The sequence below is a fragment of the Plecotus auritus genome (genome assembly GCF_963455305.1).
Source record: "Plecotus auritus genome assembly, chromosome: 4".
NCBI lineage: Eukaryota > Metazoa > Chordata > Mammalia > Chiroptera > Vespertilionidae > Plecotus > Plecotus auritus.
This window is the reverse complement of record NC_137775.1, coordinates 11880194-11896082: the sequence shown is the minus strand read 5'-3', so window position 1 is coordinate 11896082 and position 15889 is coordinate 11880194. Positions and strand designations below refer to the sequence as shown.

General features: G+C 39.3%; 1 protein-coding gene across 4 annotated transcripts; it reads right to left on the bottom strand.

Annotated features, from left to right (window-relative positions):
- Window positions 1-15823, bottom strand: RWDD1 (RWD domain containing 1). 4 transcript variants are annotated; one of them, XM_080663489.1, is made up of 7 exons: window positions 15556-15823; window positions 7552-7617; window positions 6529-6659; window positions 4722-4865; window positions 2687-2819; window positions 1914-1976; window positions 1-1340 (listed from the first exon to the last, which is right to left on the bottom strand). In XM_080663489.1, the coding sequence occupies exons 1-7, from the start codon at window positions 15626-15628 to the stop codon at window positions 1219-1221; spliced, it is 732 nt and encodes a 243-aa protein (XP_080519615.1). In that variant the 5' UTR covers window positions 15629-15823; the 3' UTR covers window positions 1-1218. The 4 variants fall into 4 exon arrangements, with proteins under 4 accessions (XP_080519615.1, XP_080519613.1, XP_080519614.1 ...); XM_080663487.1 differs by lacking the exon at window positions 15556-15823 and adding an exon at window positions 15179-15409; XM_080663488.1 differs by lacking the exon at window positions 15556-15823 and adding an exon at window positions 15146-15332.
- Window positions 15824-15889: the final 66 nt, after the last annotated feature.

Genomic DNA, 15889 nt, shown 5'->3' with positions numbered 1-15889 from the left:
CAGTTTTAAGATTCAGATTGAGACTCAGAGTTTATTAACTTAAACTGAGAAGGGCCTAAAAGTACACACTTTAATAACTCCACAGATGGTTCTGATTCAAATAGGACTAAAGTCCATTTTATTCCTGACTATAATATGTGCTTCTGGTTTTTTTAAGACTTAAACTTATCATACCCAAAGGCTAGAACTCAGAAAGTTTAATACTCTATTCACCTCAGTCTTCTAATAACGTACATGTATGAATGACAACACTTAGAATGCAAGTCACTGAGTTATTCCAATTCCTTGTATATAAAACCACACCTAAGCATAGCAGCCGTCTATATTCTAGTCTGAAGGTATAGGAAGATCTCTTTCCAACACAAAATGATTTAAAATACAGTGCAACCTCAGTTCTCGAACTTGATTTGTTCCAGGGGGCTGTTGGAGAAGCAATTTTTTCGAAAACAGAATCGTTTCCCATTAGGAATGATGTAAATTGAATTAATCCATTCCAGACCCCCAAATGAATCCATTTTAACCTTTCATATATATATATATATGTCTAATGTATTGTTTAATCTGTAAATAAAGACTTGTTTTCTTAAATTTATCAAAACAGCCCCTACTAGCCTTAAGTCACTTTCAGCACTTGCCCCAGGGGTGTCTTTCAGAACAGCATGCAATATCTTTGCTTGTTCATATCACTGCCTCTGAAATGCTGCCACTAACTAACTGCTTTTCATTTATCCAAAACAAGTTTTTCTACCTCTTCAATTGCCCACGATAACTGTTTCTTTCACACCCTTAGCAACATTAGCACTCGATGGCCTCTTTATGTTTTAAAATTGTGCTAATGTTTATTTCTCTCCTTTGTTGCCTGAGAGACTTCATCATGGTAAGGTATCAGCATGAAAAGGTTGCCAGGTGGAAAACCAAGGTGTGATTCAACATTAGTTCTGTGAACAATTCAGTTGAGAACCCAATTGTTCAAGATGGCAGACGTTTGAGAAATGAGGTTTGACTGTACCTGAGATTCTTCCCACTAATAAGAGGAACTGAAAATTTTATATTTGAAATTTTAAGGTCAGTTTATTAGTTCATTGATGAAAGCTTTCAGAAGAATATTCTCCTGAAAATTGTTTTTTTTTCTTAGAAAAAAAGGAAGGAAAATCAACACCCTCTCGGCATAGCCACAGATGCTGTGGCAGTCAAGCCTCTGCAGACGGGGATGGTCCATCAATCGGTCAAGTCACTCTCCGGATCAGCAGGATTGTAGTCTGGATCATCCTCGTCATCCTCCAGCTCCAAGTCATCCATTTCCTGGAACAAAGACTCATCTACCTCCACATTGTTTCCAGCTGCAAAAAAACAAAAGATTTCATCTTCAGTCTTATACTTAGGAATGAAAGATACAAACAGAAACTTCTCCACATGCAAGGGAGGTGATAAAATATTAAATTGCTATTGCAAATCATTACAGGCCAACAATGGTCTGTAATGGTCAGCAAAGACTCACACATTTTAACAACAACTTTGTGCTTCCAGTTCATAGTCTAAAAAAATCCAGTTATAAAAAAAGCCTCTAGAATGAATTATTTATGATGTGGCATGTGACAAATTGAAAACAATGATATGTCCTGGTCATACAAAGTTGATGATCGCTGACCATGGGTCTGGTTTACAAGTTGTTAGAAGCTAATGTGATCATAATTGTTTATCTATTGCTATATTTGATTTTGTTTAAGTTATCAGAAAACTTTAAAAAATATATTGCTATAGTTTATGTATAAATTTTTCAAACATTAGAATTTATTCTTCAAAATGTATTTCTTTATACCCTTGGGAGGGAAGATTTATGATTACTCTGATTTTCATGGTTTAATATTAAAAACAGTATAATATATACATGTGGAATTCTAATATTATCTTACCATCCTCCAAGAACTGGATATCAGATGTGTCAAGATTATGATCTGTTTCAAATAGCTGTTTCCCTAAAAGAAATAAATATGTTTAATTTGAACAGCATAGTTTTCCTCCATCTTCTACAACCCTCCAGGAAAAAAGTCTGAAAATCTGTTATTCTGTGAATTTCAATAAATTTATGAACTGAGCTAAGAGCCATATAAAATGTATTTTGCATTAAAATGGAACAAATGATAACCTAGTCTGCCTCAAGCCCTAGAAAAATAAATGTGACTCTATCACTTCTAAGGCTTATAATTCTGGAAGTCATGGTAGCTGTATCTCAAGATCTATCATTGTAATATTTAGATCAAAGATAATCCACAAATACTAATTATAATTACGTGTGAAAATACATCAACATGTAGAGAGAATGCTTTCTCTTTTTTTCTCCTGGATGCCTAAGTATATTTTCTGACAGCCCTGGCTGGATGGCTCAGTTGGTTGGAGTGTCGCCCTGTGCACCAAAAGGTTTTGGGTTCGATTCCCAGTCAGGACACATACTTAGGTTGTGGATTTGATCCCTGGTTGGGGCAGGTGCAAGAGGCAACCAAGCGATGTTTTTCTCTCACATCAATGTTTCTCTCTCTCACTCTCCCTTCATCTCTAAAATCAATAAACATATCCTCGGGTGATGATGAAAAAAATGTCTTATAGAAATCTGTTCAAATGATCCTCTTGCTATATCAGAACTAATGCCAAAACGTTTAGGGGGAACAGAAATAGGGGCGAGTCATACCACTTAATTTATTTTTTCCTGCTTGTTCTTCTTCTTTCATTCGTTTCTTTTTAATTTCCAAGAGTTCTGCATCAAACTTGGCTTTCCAACTTAAGAAATTCTCAATTGTAACAGGAGTGCCATGAAATAATTGCTTGGAAAATAAAAAAGACAGGTCATCAGATAAGTGAGACAACAGTTTAAAAAATAAGACTTAGTGATCTTCTAGACCAGTGGTTCTCAACCTTCCTAACGCCGCGACCCTTTAATACAGTTCCTCATGTTGTGGTGACCCCCAACCATAAAACTATTTTCGTTGCTACTTCATAACTGTAATTTCGCTACTGTTATGAATTGTAATGTAAATATCTGTGTTTTCCGATGGTCTTAGGCGACCCCTGTGAAAGGGGTCGCGACCCACAGGTTGAGAACCACTGTCAGGGGTCGCCTAAGACCATCGGAAAACACAGATATTTACATTACAATTCATAACAGTAGCAAAATTATGGTTATGAAGTAGCAACGAAAATAGTTTTATGGTTGGGGGTCACCACAACATGAGGAACTGTATTAAAGGGTCGCGGCATTAGGAAGGTTGAGAACCACTGTTCTAGACGAATATAGCCACTTACAGGAAAAACTGTTTTAAGTTTTAAAGTGTTTAATATGATATCTGCCTGCATTGGCTACTCTCATTGGTTTTGGCAATTTCTTCTGGAAAAGTCCATTTATAATTTTTATTACAAAAAACAAAGATAATATGCAACATATCACCATTGCTATTCACTATTCAGAAGAAAGCTGTTGCTGTAACTAGTAATGTTTTGAATACACATCAATTTAGAACACTAGCATCATAGCTTATCTTTCTACTGTATTTCAGAATTTGAGGTTTTCTTTATTTTAGTAAATACAGTCATGTGCCGCATAACATTTTAGTCAATGACAGGTACCTACCTATACGACAGTGGCTGTGTAAGATAACAGAGTAGAAAAATTCCTCTCGCCTAGTGACATCATAGCTGTCCAAATGTCATAGGGCAATGTATTATGTGTTTGTGTGATGCTGATGTAAACAAACTTTCTGTGCTACTAGTTGCATAAAAATATTGCACATACAATTATATACAATACTACTACTTGATAATGATAATAAACAACTGTTACTGGTTTATGCATTTACTATACTTTTATCGTTATTTTAGAATGTACTTTCTATTTATATAAAAAGTTTGCTGTAAAGCGTATGCCATGTTTACACCAGCAGCAGCCTCACATATCTTGTGTTTACCAAGTTTCTTAATTGCATCATTTTCTCTTGTGCTTGATTTAATCTCATGTTTTATAAATTTAGTGTAGCCTAAGTGTGCAATCTTTATAAAGTCTACTGGTGTACCATTTTTATCTTTTATACCAATTTTTATTGTACTTTTTCTTGTTTAGATACACAAATACTTACCTAGTGCATACACAAATTGTGTTATAAATGCCTACAGTATTCAGTACAGTGACATGCTGTACAGGTTTGTAGCCTAGGAGCAATAGGCTATTCCTTATGGCCTAGATGTGTAGAGTAGGCTATACCATCTAGGTTCATATAAGTGTCCTCTATGATGTTCGCACAATGATGAAATGCCTAACAATGCATTTCTCAAAACATATATTCGTGTTAAGCATTGCATGAATGTATTTAAATCACTCTGGTGGGGGCATTATTAATTCTAAACTCTATACCGTAAGTGAAGTAATTTATATTTCTTGATCTTACCTGCATGAGCTTTACTAAACTTTACTGATTATTATTTGTGTTATGCCACCAACAAAATGAGGAACTCCTAAGATTTTATTTATAAAGCTTTACTAAAATTTATTTTAATTTATTTTCATGATTTCCAAAAAATCACTTAAATTTCCAAAAACAGATAAAAAAACAAAACAAAACCTCAACAATGAAGGAAGGAAGAGAGGAAGGGAGGGAGGGAAGGAGGGAGGGAGGGAAGGAGGGAGGAAGGGACAAATTTAGAGAATAGTGAAAAAACCATGGCTTTTAATATACCTTTTCGGCTTCTTCTGCTTCTTTTTCTTTTTGTTTTTTTTCTTCTTCTCTTCTAGTTTTTATTTGATCCACTATTTCATTTAATTTTTCTTGGACAGCTGTTACCAAAGTAAATATCATCACCATACCAAGGTTTTCTTCTGCCTATGTAACAAAACAAACAAACAAAAAAGCAACAACAAAAAAAGGGGTTGTAGTGAGAAGCATACTTCTCAGACAAATAAAAACAACCCATTAGAGTGTTTCAGCATAATAACTAAATTCCATGCATTCATAATATGATTACTAATTCAGTTACATATCAGTTCAGACACTTGAATAAATGATTATTTAAGAACTGAACATATATAAACAATATCTTAATTTTAAAAGTAATTTACTATATCCAACCTAAACCAGACAGTTCAGTAAATTCTGTTTAATAATCATATATGTAGGTAGAATTCAGAAAACCTTTCCTACAGTAGCTAGTAGCATCAGCTCTTAAGCATATTTTCATTATTTTAGTTCCTTTCGGATATTTTAAGAGCTGTGACAATGACCTGAACTTTAAGGCCAAAGCAATTTACTAACATAATCTATCTATATATATATATAAGCCTAAGCGACTGAATGACAGGGTGCTATGGCGTGCACTGACCACCAGGAGGCAGACGCTCAATGCAGGAGCTGCTCCCTGGTGGTCAGTGCGCTTCCACAGCCAACCTCCCCCGGCAAGCCAACCTCCCCCAGCAAGCCAACCTCCTTTGATCCCTCCACCCCCACCCCCACTGCCAGCCCCTGATCAGCCCTGATCGCCAGCCAGGCTGAGGAACCCCACCTGTGCACGAATTCGTGCACCAGGCCTCTAGTATAATAATAAAGATTGTAGGTAGTTCTGTGATTTATCTTTATCTACCTTTTTTCTTTTGATTTGAAATGGTTCAAAACCCAATATAAAAGCATCTCTGACTCATGGAAGGACTATACTGCAAAAGCTACTTTGAAGTTGGTCATTTGAAGGCCCTGACCGGGAATCAAACTATGACCTCCTGGTTCATAGGTCAACGCTCAACCACTGAGCCACGCTAGCTGGGAGCTCCAGATATTTTTTAAGTATCAACATTAATAAGAGCAATACTCTTGGAAATATACAAGTCACATTTAAGATGGAGACATGTTTTCTGTTGATTCTTAGAGCAAACAAAACTAGGACTTTGATTTTAAGATGGTAAAGATTTTGCTTGTCCTCCCTACTCCCTACTCTGAAGAACACATGGAAACTCTCTACCCAAGCAAGAGACAGCTTTAAATACTGTGGGTAGCCCATCCCACCACAAAACTAGCCAAATAAGAACTTTCCAATACCCATTTTCCTTCTTCATAACCTCCCCTCTTAGAGGAGTCACAACCATTGTTGCTGTTTATAAGCTTAGGGATAAGGAGACGTAAGAAAAAAATCAATCACCAGTCTTCTTCCCAGATTGTAGGCAACTAGCCTGCAACAGGTCAGAGGGGTTGAAAATTTCAATTCTTTTCAGCTGGAATTTTTAACTGCACATGGAACTGGATATTCTGAGGATCTAACTGAAGTTGTGCTTTTACTTGTCAGACTTTTTATATCTAAAAGTCATGGGGCTGACAGTTCAAAACGGGTACAGAACAGGCTTCAGTCTAAAGACAGAGTGGGAAACCAACAAATATACATACGTATAATGAATTCTGCTTTTTCAATGTACTAATTATACATGTTTAATAGAATTTTTTTACTCTTGCAATTGATGTATAATACTTAAGACCAAAAAATAATACCATTACAAAACCTTACCTGTAATGCTAATAATTTTAAGATGCTTGTGACATCATTATCTTCTAGATTTTCCTGGGAGAATATTTCATAAAGGGGGGCTTCATCTGGGTATTTCTCACTGTATGTAAACTTGAGGGTAGTCTGTACAGCTGAAAACACCAGAAAACAGTTTTCTATGAATACCTTAAAGTATAGGGAAGTCAACATCTTTGTTGAATCAGTAATTAATTTAAGTGTCAATAAAAAGCACGAAAGATTTTCCTGCAAAGAAAAACAAGGTTAAAGAAAAACAAGTTACACTATTTTTAAAACCCTCAAGATGAACGAAAGGTACAAAATACAACACAGAAAAATTACTGTCGTAGGCTCATTTTAGGCCTCTACTAAAGCCAGTTCCCAGAGCGGAAGACTGGCGTTAGCCCTGCGGCCTGTATTTCTGTCTGCACAACGCCGGCAGGGGATTGCTACGGGTTGTTAGATGACACATTTTGAAGTAGACAGTGTGAGAGGCTGTGTGAGAAACTTTTCACCTAACTCATCTATACATATATATATTTAAATAACAGTAGAATATCCATCTTAAAGAGAGATAAAAACACGCAGATAGGTGTTTATCTTGACTAATTTATAGCAGCAAAAATCCAGTAAACAATCTAAATGTCCAAAGATAAAAAGTCATGGAAAAATAACAGTCACTGAACGAAATACCACACAACCACTGGAATACATATGCATGCCAAGTCTTGTTTTGGCCAAAAAATACCTTACTTTTTCTCCATCTGAAGTATCGTTAATGTTTCTGTTTTGCTTTTAAAAACTAAGCTTACTGGTATTGTGTCAGAATGTATTTTATTGATTTTCTATTTCTCTAGAAGTCATGTTTACATAGTATACCAACTAGAAATGCACAATCCTTACACTAGATTCTTAACAGCACCCCAGCACCTCTGCACCTGCAAGGCCCAGCACAGAATGGCTCTGGAATGAGTAAAATTCCTGAGAGGCTTAGAAAAACCACAAGTATTTTTTTATTAGACTTACTTTCATCATTTTCTCCAGCCTCGGATGTCACAGTAATGGTGAAACTAGGAGGGTTTTCTGATAATACTGCAAGAAAATATACATAGAGGGTAAGTTATTAAGATGCTTTCCTCATTAGCCAAATATCACTACCCAGTCAGGGAAACTAATTCCATTTCCACAAATACAGACTAAATAGAACACACAAATGATAAAACACATCCATCAATTTTCTATTTAAATCTTGGGTTGTCTTTAATCTGGAAAGAAATACCTATAGTAGATACCTTCCTGGAGTTTTATCAAATCAATTAAAATAATTAAGTAATTTACCTTTCATTCAAAATTTCTACCTATATATGGAAAATTATATTCTAAAAAATTCCCAAATGGAATAACAAAAAGTTTGATGTTTCTTATTAGAAACTAGCCACTGATAAATATTCAGTATTATCACTAATTTTTATACTTATATATTCTGAAATACAATTCAGAATCTCCATGACAAATAGTAAATACTAATTTGTTAGAGCTTGTGTCTTCTAGGTATCTCTTCCGCAGCATCTCTGGAACCAAACAAAGAAAACTTGCATTCAGAACCATTACAAGACTAAACAAGGAAAGTCAAGCCGCCATGACAGCTGCTGAGTCCGTGAGAAAAGCCTGTGCCCCACTCCAGGCCTGGAAAGCACTGGCCCCTGACAAGGTGGAATCCGGTCAGCAGCCTCTCTCTGAAGGGAAAGAGCATGGGATCTCTGCAGAAGTCACTATGGAAACTACTCAGCTTCCCCTACTCTGGAACTTCTGAGGCCTTCATAAATATTCACTAACAATAAAAATATCAAGACATATGCCTTCATTTTAATTGAAGTTTAAAAGTACTTGCAACAATGATGAACATCTACGATTACTTGAGAGGTGTTTGTCGGAAATATAAAAGACTCACTGGACTCCTATTTTAATAGGCCTCAGGCAGGCCAGCCCATGATGAAAAAGTCCCTAAACAGAAATTATAATAAAACTTTTATGATTGGCTCTACCTTTTTTAAAAAAACAAATGTGTAAAATATTTGATGTATTTCATTCCTATTTCTTTTCATGACCAGCTTTAGTATTTACATGTCATGAAATGTAAACATTAAAACTACAGAAATGAAGGTTCAACCCAATAACATTACAATTTACTACCATTTTCTAGGACTTCATGAGGTGGTAAGTTAGGAATCACCTATAGCCAATAACAACAGCTAACATTTATTGAGCATGACTTGGTGCCTATACTGTGCTATGCACTTACATAAAGATCTGTTAATTCTCACACCAAAACCATGATTTTATACTGTTACTGTATTTCACCAAACTTAAAAGGCTATCAAGTATAAGATACACTCTACTTTATGTACCACTAAGAAAAAAGCTGCAATTAAACTATGATGTGATAGATTTTGTAAGACAAATTCATATTGCAGAGATGTTAAAATGTAAAAATATGTCTTAGAATCAATTAAATATTGTATCATACCAGTTTTATAGATGTGAAAACTGAGATAAAAGCTTTTTACTAATTTTCCCAAGGTTATACAGGTAGTAACTGGCAGAACTTAATAACTTTATAGAATTTCGTTTAAAAAGAAAATGTTTTTTTTCCCAGCTGAGAAATTCCAGTGAAATCATTTGAGCTAGGCTATGAATTAAGGCATAGTGGTAAGTAGAGATGGAGAAAAGGATGTAGATTAACACAGAAGCAAGGGTATAATGGTGGAAAAGCTTAAGGAACAATAGGGAATCAGAAACTATCCCATTTGATGGGAATATGTGTAAGTGAGGTGAATGAGGAAAACTAGTTGAAAATACAGTTGAAAGTATTGTTGTGGCCAGTGATAGGTTTTTGTTTTTTAGCAGCAGTAATATGGTCAGAATTGTATTTCTAAACACAGGAAATAAATCTAGCAACAGTGCATAAAATGAAAGGAAAGAAAGGAGACCAGAGGCAGGATGAACTTGATAGCTAATGAAATTGTCCCAGCAAAGATAATGAGGTTCTGAAGGAGGTTGGCACCAATGGGAATAGCAAGGAACATGATGATGAATGACATTTTGAACATGCAGGCAGAGGAAAGTGGAGCCACTAACAAAACAAGAAATGTTAAAGAAAAATCAAATGTGATACATTTGAAGGACACAGAGTAGCTTCAGTTGGAGGTATTGAGTATGCAATCAGAAATAAGCAAATGGAGCTAGAGGTAGGTTTGAATTTAATTTGGGATCATTCACAAAGAGGTGATAGCTAAAGCTATAAGACTAGAGAGAAAATGGAGAGTGAAATAAGGACCAACACCAGCTTTGTAAGGAACCCTAAATTTGGGGGGTGGGGGTGGGGGGGGGTGGGGAGAGGGTGAAATGTAAGAGAAGGAAAAAGTGCCAGAAATGAAAAGAAAAGCAGTAGCCATGAGAGGTAAAAACAAATTCAAGAAAATACTATATTTGTGAACCACCCAGTGGGAAACCGCCCATTGTCTTCACTAGCAGAGAGGTGTGGACAAGGAGCCCAGAAAGCTGGTGAACCTTGAGCCCTGGCAAAGGTCAGAGCTATGCACTGACTGTTTAGTGGAGACAATGGAAGAAGCTGAAGCAACCTCCCGAGCAGATAGTCATGTAAATCCTTGCTGATAAGAGGAAATTGCCTGCCTAAGGGCTATAGGTGTATCCCAAACTGAAAAAAAGGATGGCAAGGCCTGAGCACAAGCGGAGTCCTTCTTGAATTGGGCTCCCGCCTGGCCCTCCAATTTCCAAATTATTATTTCTTGTCTCGTCTCTGTCATTTGCGCGTGGCCCTTCTCCAGAGCCCGAACCCTGAACCACACGGGACGTGGGTCATCACACCACCCCAGCTATCAAGAACCAGGTCTGACACAGCAGTGTCTACAACGTGCACCTCCAATGTATCTATGATGTAGATGTGCCTGTGCTAGGTGGGGAGGAAACGGGCAATGAACCCTGGCCTGTAAGATCATGCCTAAATTCCTACCAAGGCCCTTTGTGGTCTGGCCCCTGCTTACTTGTCAGGTCTCATTTTCCACAACTGCCACTTCTCACTTTATATTCTAGCAATACCAAGCCCCTTGCCCATTGAACACAGACTCATCCTTCTACTCATGCTGTGGTCCTTCCCCACATTTCATTCATATAACTCCTCATCACCCCTCAGTTTTCCAAAACAACTCAGACCCTCATCTCTCCCTATGCTCCAGCTGCACCCTATATATACCTCCATGAAAGAGTCATCACACTGTGCTGTGTATTACTTATCCAGTGTCTTTTCCCAATAGACTGGGCTTCTAACAACCACATATGGTAAATACTCGGTAAATGACGATATGGGGTGGTAGCAAGAACATCTCTAACTGCCTGACCTTTGGAGCCGGACAGAATAGGGAGGCAAGATGAACACGAAAGAAGTTGATAAAGAATCCATAAAAAATCATGATGAAAGGCATGTTCGGTAAAAGTACGGGGATGAAAGAACTATAGGGCTACCAAGTTCATAGAAAGAGGAATCTCAGAGGCCAAATTTTTGCAGATGGCATTTCCAAGGTGTGGCTATTGATTTCCATTTCGTCAGCAGTTGATAAAAATGGAAATCAAAACTACTAATAAAGATGAGGAATTACAAAAGCTATATTAGAAGAACCAGAAACTAATATGATAAATTCCCAGCAAAGAGTATCTTTTATCTAACAGTTATAAAGTATTTCCATTTACATTATTCTTCATTAAACAGATATGGAAACTGAGGCTTGGAGAGGTTATATGATTTGTCTAAGGACACAGAGCTAATGATACCCACTACACCTGGCAGCATGAGCGAGAAAAAATTGTGACCCAGAAGCAACAACAAAAAAAGGATACTGGAACACTGCTAATATCCCACCAAATCCTCTCTCCCCTTCTTCCAGTCATACCATTTCTTTTTAAATATATATTTTATTGATTTTTTACAGAGAGGAAGGGGGAGGGATAGAGAGTTAGAAACATCGATGAGAGAGAAACATCGATCAGCTGCCTCCTGCACACCTCCTACTGGGGATGTGCCCGCAACCAAGGTACATGCCCTTGACCAGAATTGAACCTGGGGCCTTTCAGTCCACAGGCCGATGCTCTATCCACTGAGCCAAACTGGTTAGGGCCATACCATTTTTTTTTAAGAGTGAGAAAAAGGAAGGGGGGAGGGGGGGGAGAGAGACATCGATTTGTTGTTCCACTTATTTATGCATTCATTGGTTGATTCTTATATGTATCCTGATGGGGAATTGAACGGGCAACCTTGACATATGGGGACAATGCCCTAACCAACAAAGCTACCCAACCAGGGCCAATCAGACCATTTTTAACTTAGCACGCTGACCACGCAGAATAAAAAGTACATTTCTCAGCCTCCCTTCCAGTTAGGTCTCATGAAATGACTGACTTCCAACTAATTGAGATGGAAGCAAGTAAGTCCTTTAACAGTTTCTAGGAAATTTCCTCAACTGTATTTTCTTTAACTATCCTACTGCCTGGAAAAGGAATGCTTCCATCTTTACCATGAGGGTGACCACATCTTGGGGATGACAAACAACTAAGAAGTCTGGGTCCCTGAGGAATTGTTGGATGAGAGCTACACAACTATCTTTTATGTGCAAGAGCAATAAAATGTTACCTTTTAAAAACCACTGTAATTTGAGGTTTTCTGTCACAGCTAAACCTAATTTTTTAAAGTGTATTTAAAAAAACATGGAAAAGAATAATATGCCAAAGCTTGGAGGTGACTAAAATAGGGATGGGAAAGTGACTTAATTGGACTTGCAAAGATGATTGATTCCTGTATTCTGCTGAAGGAACAATCCCAGTTCCAATGCATTATTGTTGGAGCAAGTAGAGGAAAGATCAGCCTTCCTAAAGATAACAGACTTCCACCATTGTAAATGGATCAAATTCGTTTGAGAAAAAGTCAGGTTGCTGGGCATAGTGGAATGAACCCGTGGGGGGTAGAAGTGGTAGGTGATATAGGGACAGATGGACAGAATTGAGGATTTTGTCAGAACAGAGATAAAGGAGGTAGAGTAGCTGAAAAGTACACTAAAGGGACACACAAATGACATTAAGGTTTTAACAAACTACCGGACAGCCCATATTAAAATAGCCCCTTTGCTTCTAGGAAGTGTCTGTCAAGAAAAATTGCTTTCACATGATGACTTCTGCCCCATCTGTAAGATGCAAACATAAATGTTAAAGGCTCGTGGCTGCTACTTTGAGGTACTGACCCAGCAAATAACAGGATTACCTCTCTTTGTAAGACCAAACAGAATTCGGGGATCCAGACTTTTGGTTAGCCCAAAGCCAACACGTATGTTTCAACAAAACTTCTCATAGCCAGACATTTCGATACAGAAATGGAAATAACCAAATTCTACTACCTTAGCTGGACCTTGTCTAGTGAAGCACTACTGAAGGAGAATGCGTTACAGGAGAGCCTGTTTATATTTTGGAAGACTAGTAGTTGGAAACATTGGATCAATGTGCAGTCAAGCTATAGAACAGGCAAAGAGAAGAAACTGTATTATGATATGTTTAGAATTCACAACAAATGCAACAATGGACCAAAAGTTCTTTGCAGATAGTTAAGCAGCCAATTCTGAGGTTAAGCTAGGTCTATATGGCTAGGGCTACAGGGGCTGAACTATGCCTCCTGCTTCCACAAGGGGGTCATAATGTGCTTAACAAGGCTTTTCTGTCAAGCACTCAACCATCTATCAAAAAAAAAAAAAAAAAAAAAAAAAAAAGATATACCTACATCCTTCATCAACAGCACTGAGCATCTACCAAATATAATATTAAAAATCCAATATTAAGTGAGACTCAAAATGTAGTTAGAAAACTGTCAATTTGTGTTCCTTGGCTAACTGACACAAGCAATCTTTCTTTCTTAAACCCGGTCCAGAAATATGAAAGTATAAAATCATCAACACCAAAGAAGGCTGTGAAACAATAAACCTTGCAAATCCTGAAGATTTCAAAAGACTAAACATGGAAACATTTTATTCCAAAGTTCTCTGCCTTTTCCCTGAGAGGTTTCCTAAAGAACATGATTAACAAGTAAGGCAGGATTCTTGAAAAACTATTAATCAAGACATCTCAATTTATTTATTGCAAAGACGTTGATAGGAATTAGAAACTGATAGGCTCAGCTGATACTGCAGAATACTTGCAGGCGTCAAATAGTCATCAATTTATTATTAGTCTTTTATTATCCTAACTCAAAATCCTCAAGCACTTTTGCCTCTGACAAGAATTACATACACTGAACTGTATCAGGGCCTAGCACAATACAAAAGAACCACCAGACTGTTGTAGGGTTAAAATGTATCACTTTTATAAATGCTTATGTGCAACAGTATTTAATGAGGGATACCTTATGTCCAAAGAAATGAAAAGAATAGCACATCTTACGCCTTCTTAACTCTGCCTACACAGTGTGCATGCCTGTCACATTTCCAATGTAACAGGAATGACCACATGTCACAATTAAGAATATATCCAACAACTGACCCTATATCCCAGTTTATTTAGACACTGACATAGAAGCAAGGATAGAGAAGGGAGCCAGACTCCATACACACTCACCCAGTTAATGATACTCTCAAACCCCTCTTCACTCATCCCATTAACATCCTCACAGCACAGCTGTGCTGCTGGTGAGAGAGAACATGAACTGGACTGGAGCTATACTGGGGTAGCTGAGAGACATCTGCCTGTTGGCAAAGCAGAACAAAATTTGCTACCATTGCAAGCAGTGGTCAAAGGCAGAGCTAAGAAAACTACACTAAACAGTGAAAGGGAGAGGGGTTGGGGTTTATTGAGTTGAAATAACAAACCTTACACACTGAATTCTGACTGTCAATGATAAGACAACACCCAAAGGAAGGTATGGGGAACAGAAACCCCACAAATCCAGGTTCCGCGCGCTCTGACTGGTTTTATTTGATCACTTCTCAAAAGCTGAGTGTAATGTGGGAGAAGCCACACAGATACGGCTATCTGGCTGCATTTTAAGAACCATCGGAAGCGCTGCTTAATACAGAAGAAGTGTCTTCCTTCACGTAATGAATTTCTCAATATTTTACATTAGCCCAACCTGCCATGTAATCTGCTCCCCCTCATCCCAGCTGCAGCCAGCTCCCACATCCCACATGTCTGAAGGTGAAGGTACAGGAAAGGCGTCCCAGACCTAACTCTTCGAACCAGACCTGCCGCTAACTTGCTGGCCGACCCAGAGCAAGCCACCCACCTTTCCCGAGCCTCCACGGCCTCGCTGGCGGCACGCGGCGCAGGCTGGATGGTGCCTAACATCCCTTCCTGTCTGACAACTGTGAATCTACCCCCTGGGGACCTGACCTTTGGGCTCCATCATTCAGGGGGCGTTCTGCAGAATGCCAGAATTTTTTTTTTTTTTTTTTAGAAAGAAAAGGAAAACGACCAACTTCCAGAACAATGCTACTCTCCAACTGATTCTAGATCAACACCACTCTGAATCCCATAAACTTGAAAACACCATCGCAGGAAAAACAGCCTCTACCCGAACGAAGGTTGAGGATGTGAAGACCGGCACCTTGGCGGCTCTGGAAGAGGAGTATGTTTTCCACGTCGAGTACGTTTCGTGTTAATTTCGTTCACCCTCCGGTTGCTGTAAGTTACACCGACACCTAAGTGCCCGGGATGGGATTCCAGGCCTGACAGTCTCCAGGGACCTAGCCAGCCTCGCCGGGACTTGGAGGCTCCAGGGAACAGGCGGAGCAACAGCCGTGGAGTTGCTCCAAGTGCCTGCACACCTCGCGAGAAGAACTTGAGGAGAGAGGGGCGGGAGAGGTGGCCACGCGGCCTCGCTGTCCCTTCACCATCGTGGCCCGGGAGGCCGAGGGCGGCGGCGGCGCCGGCCCATCCCACCCCAGCCCGGGACGGCTGCGGGCACGCGGCCGCGGAAGTCACCTGTAAAGGAGTCGGGGTAGATGGACTCCAGAGCCTCCAGCTCGTTGCGCTGCTCCTCGCCGTAGTCTGTCATCGTGGCCCTCGCCGCTGCCCATGGATCGCCCAGACACCCAGGCGGCGCGCCGCAGCCGGGACCACGGCGGCGCCGGTAGAGCGGGCAGCGGCCGGGCGGGCGCAGGCGCAGAGTCCCCGGCTGGGAGGCCCGCAACCCAGAGCCAGGCGGGCCAGCTGAGCAACAGCCCAGCGCCGGCCTCTGCCCGCTCCCGAGTTCCGCGTTCGACTCGTTGGGCCTGGCCGGCGGGGCGCTGAGCAGCCGCCTGCGCCACGCCCGCTC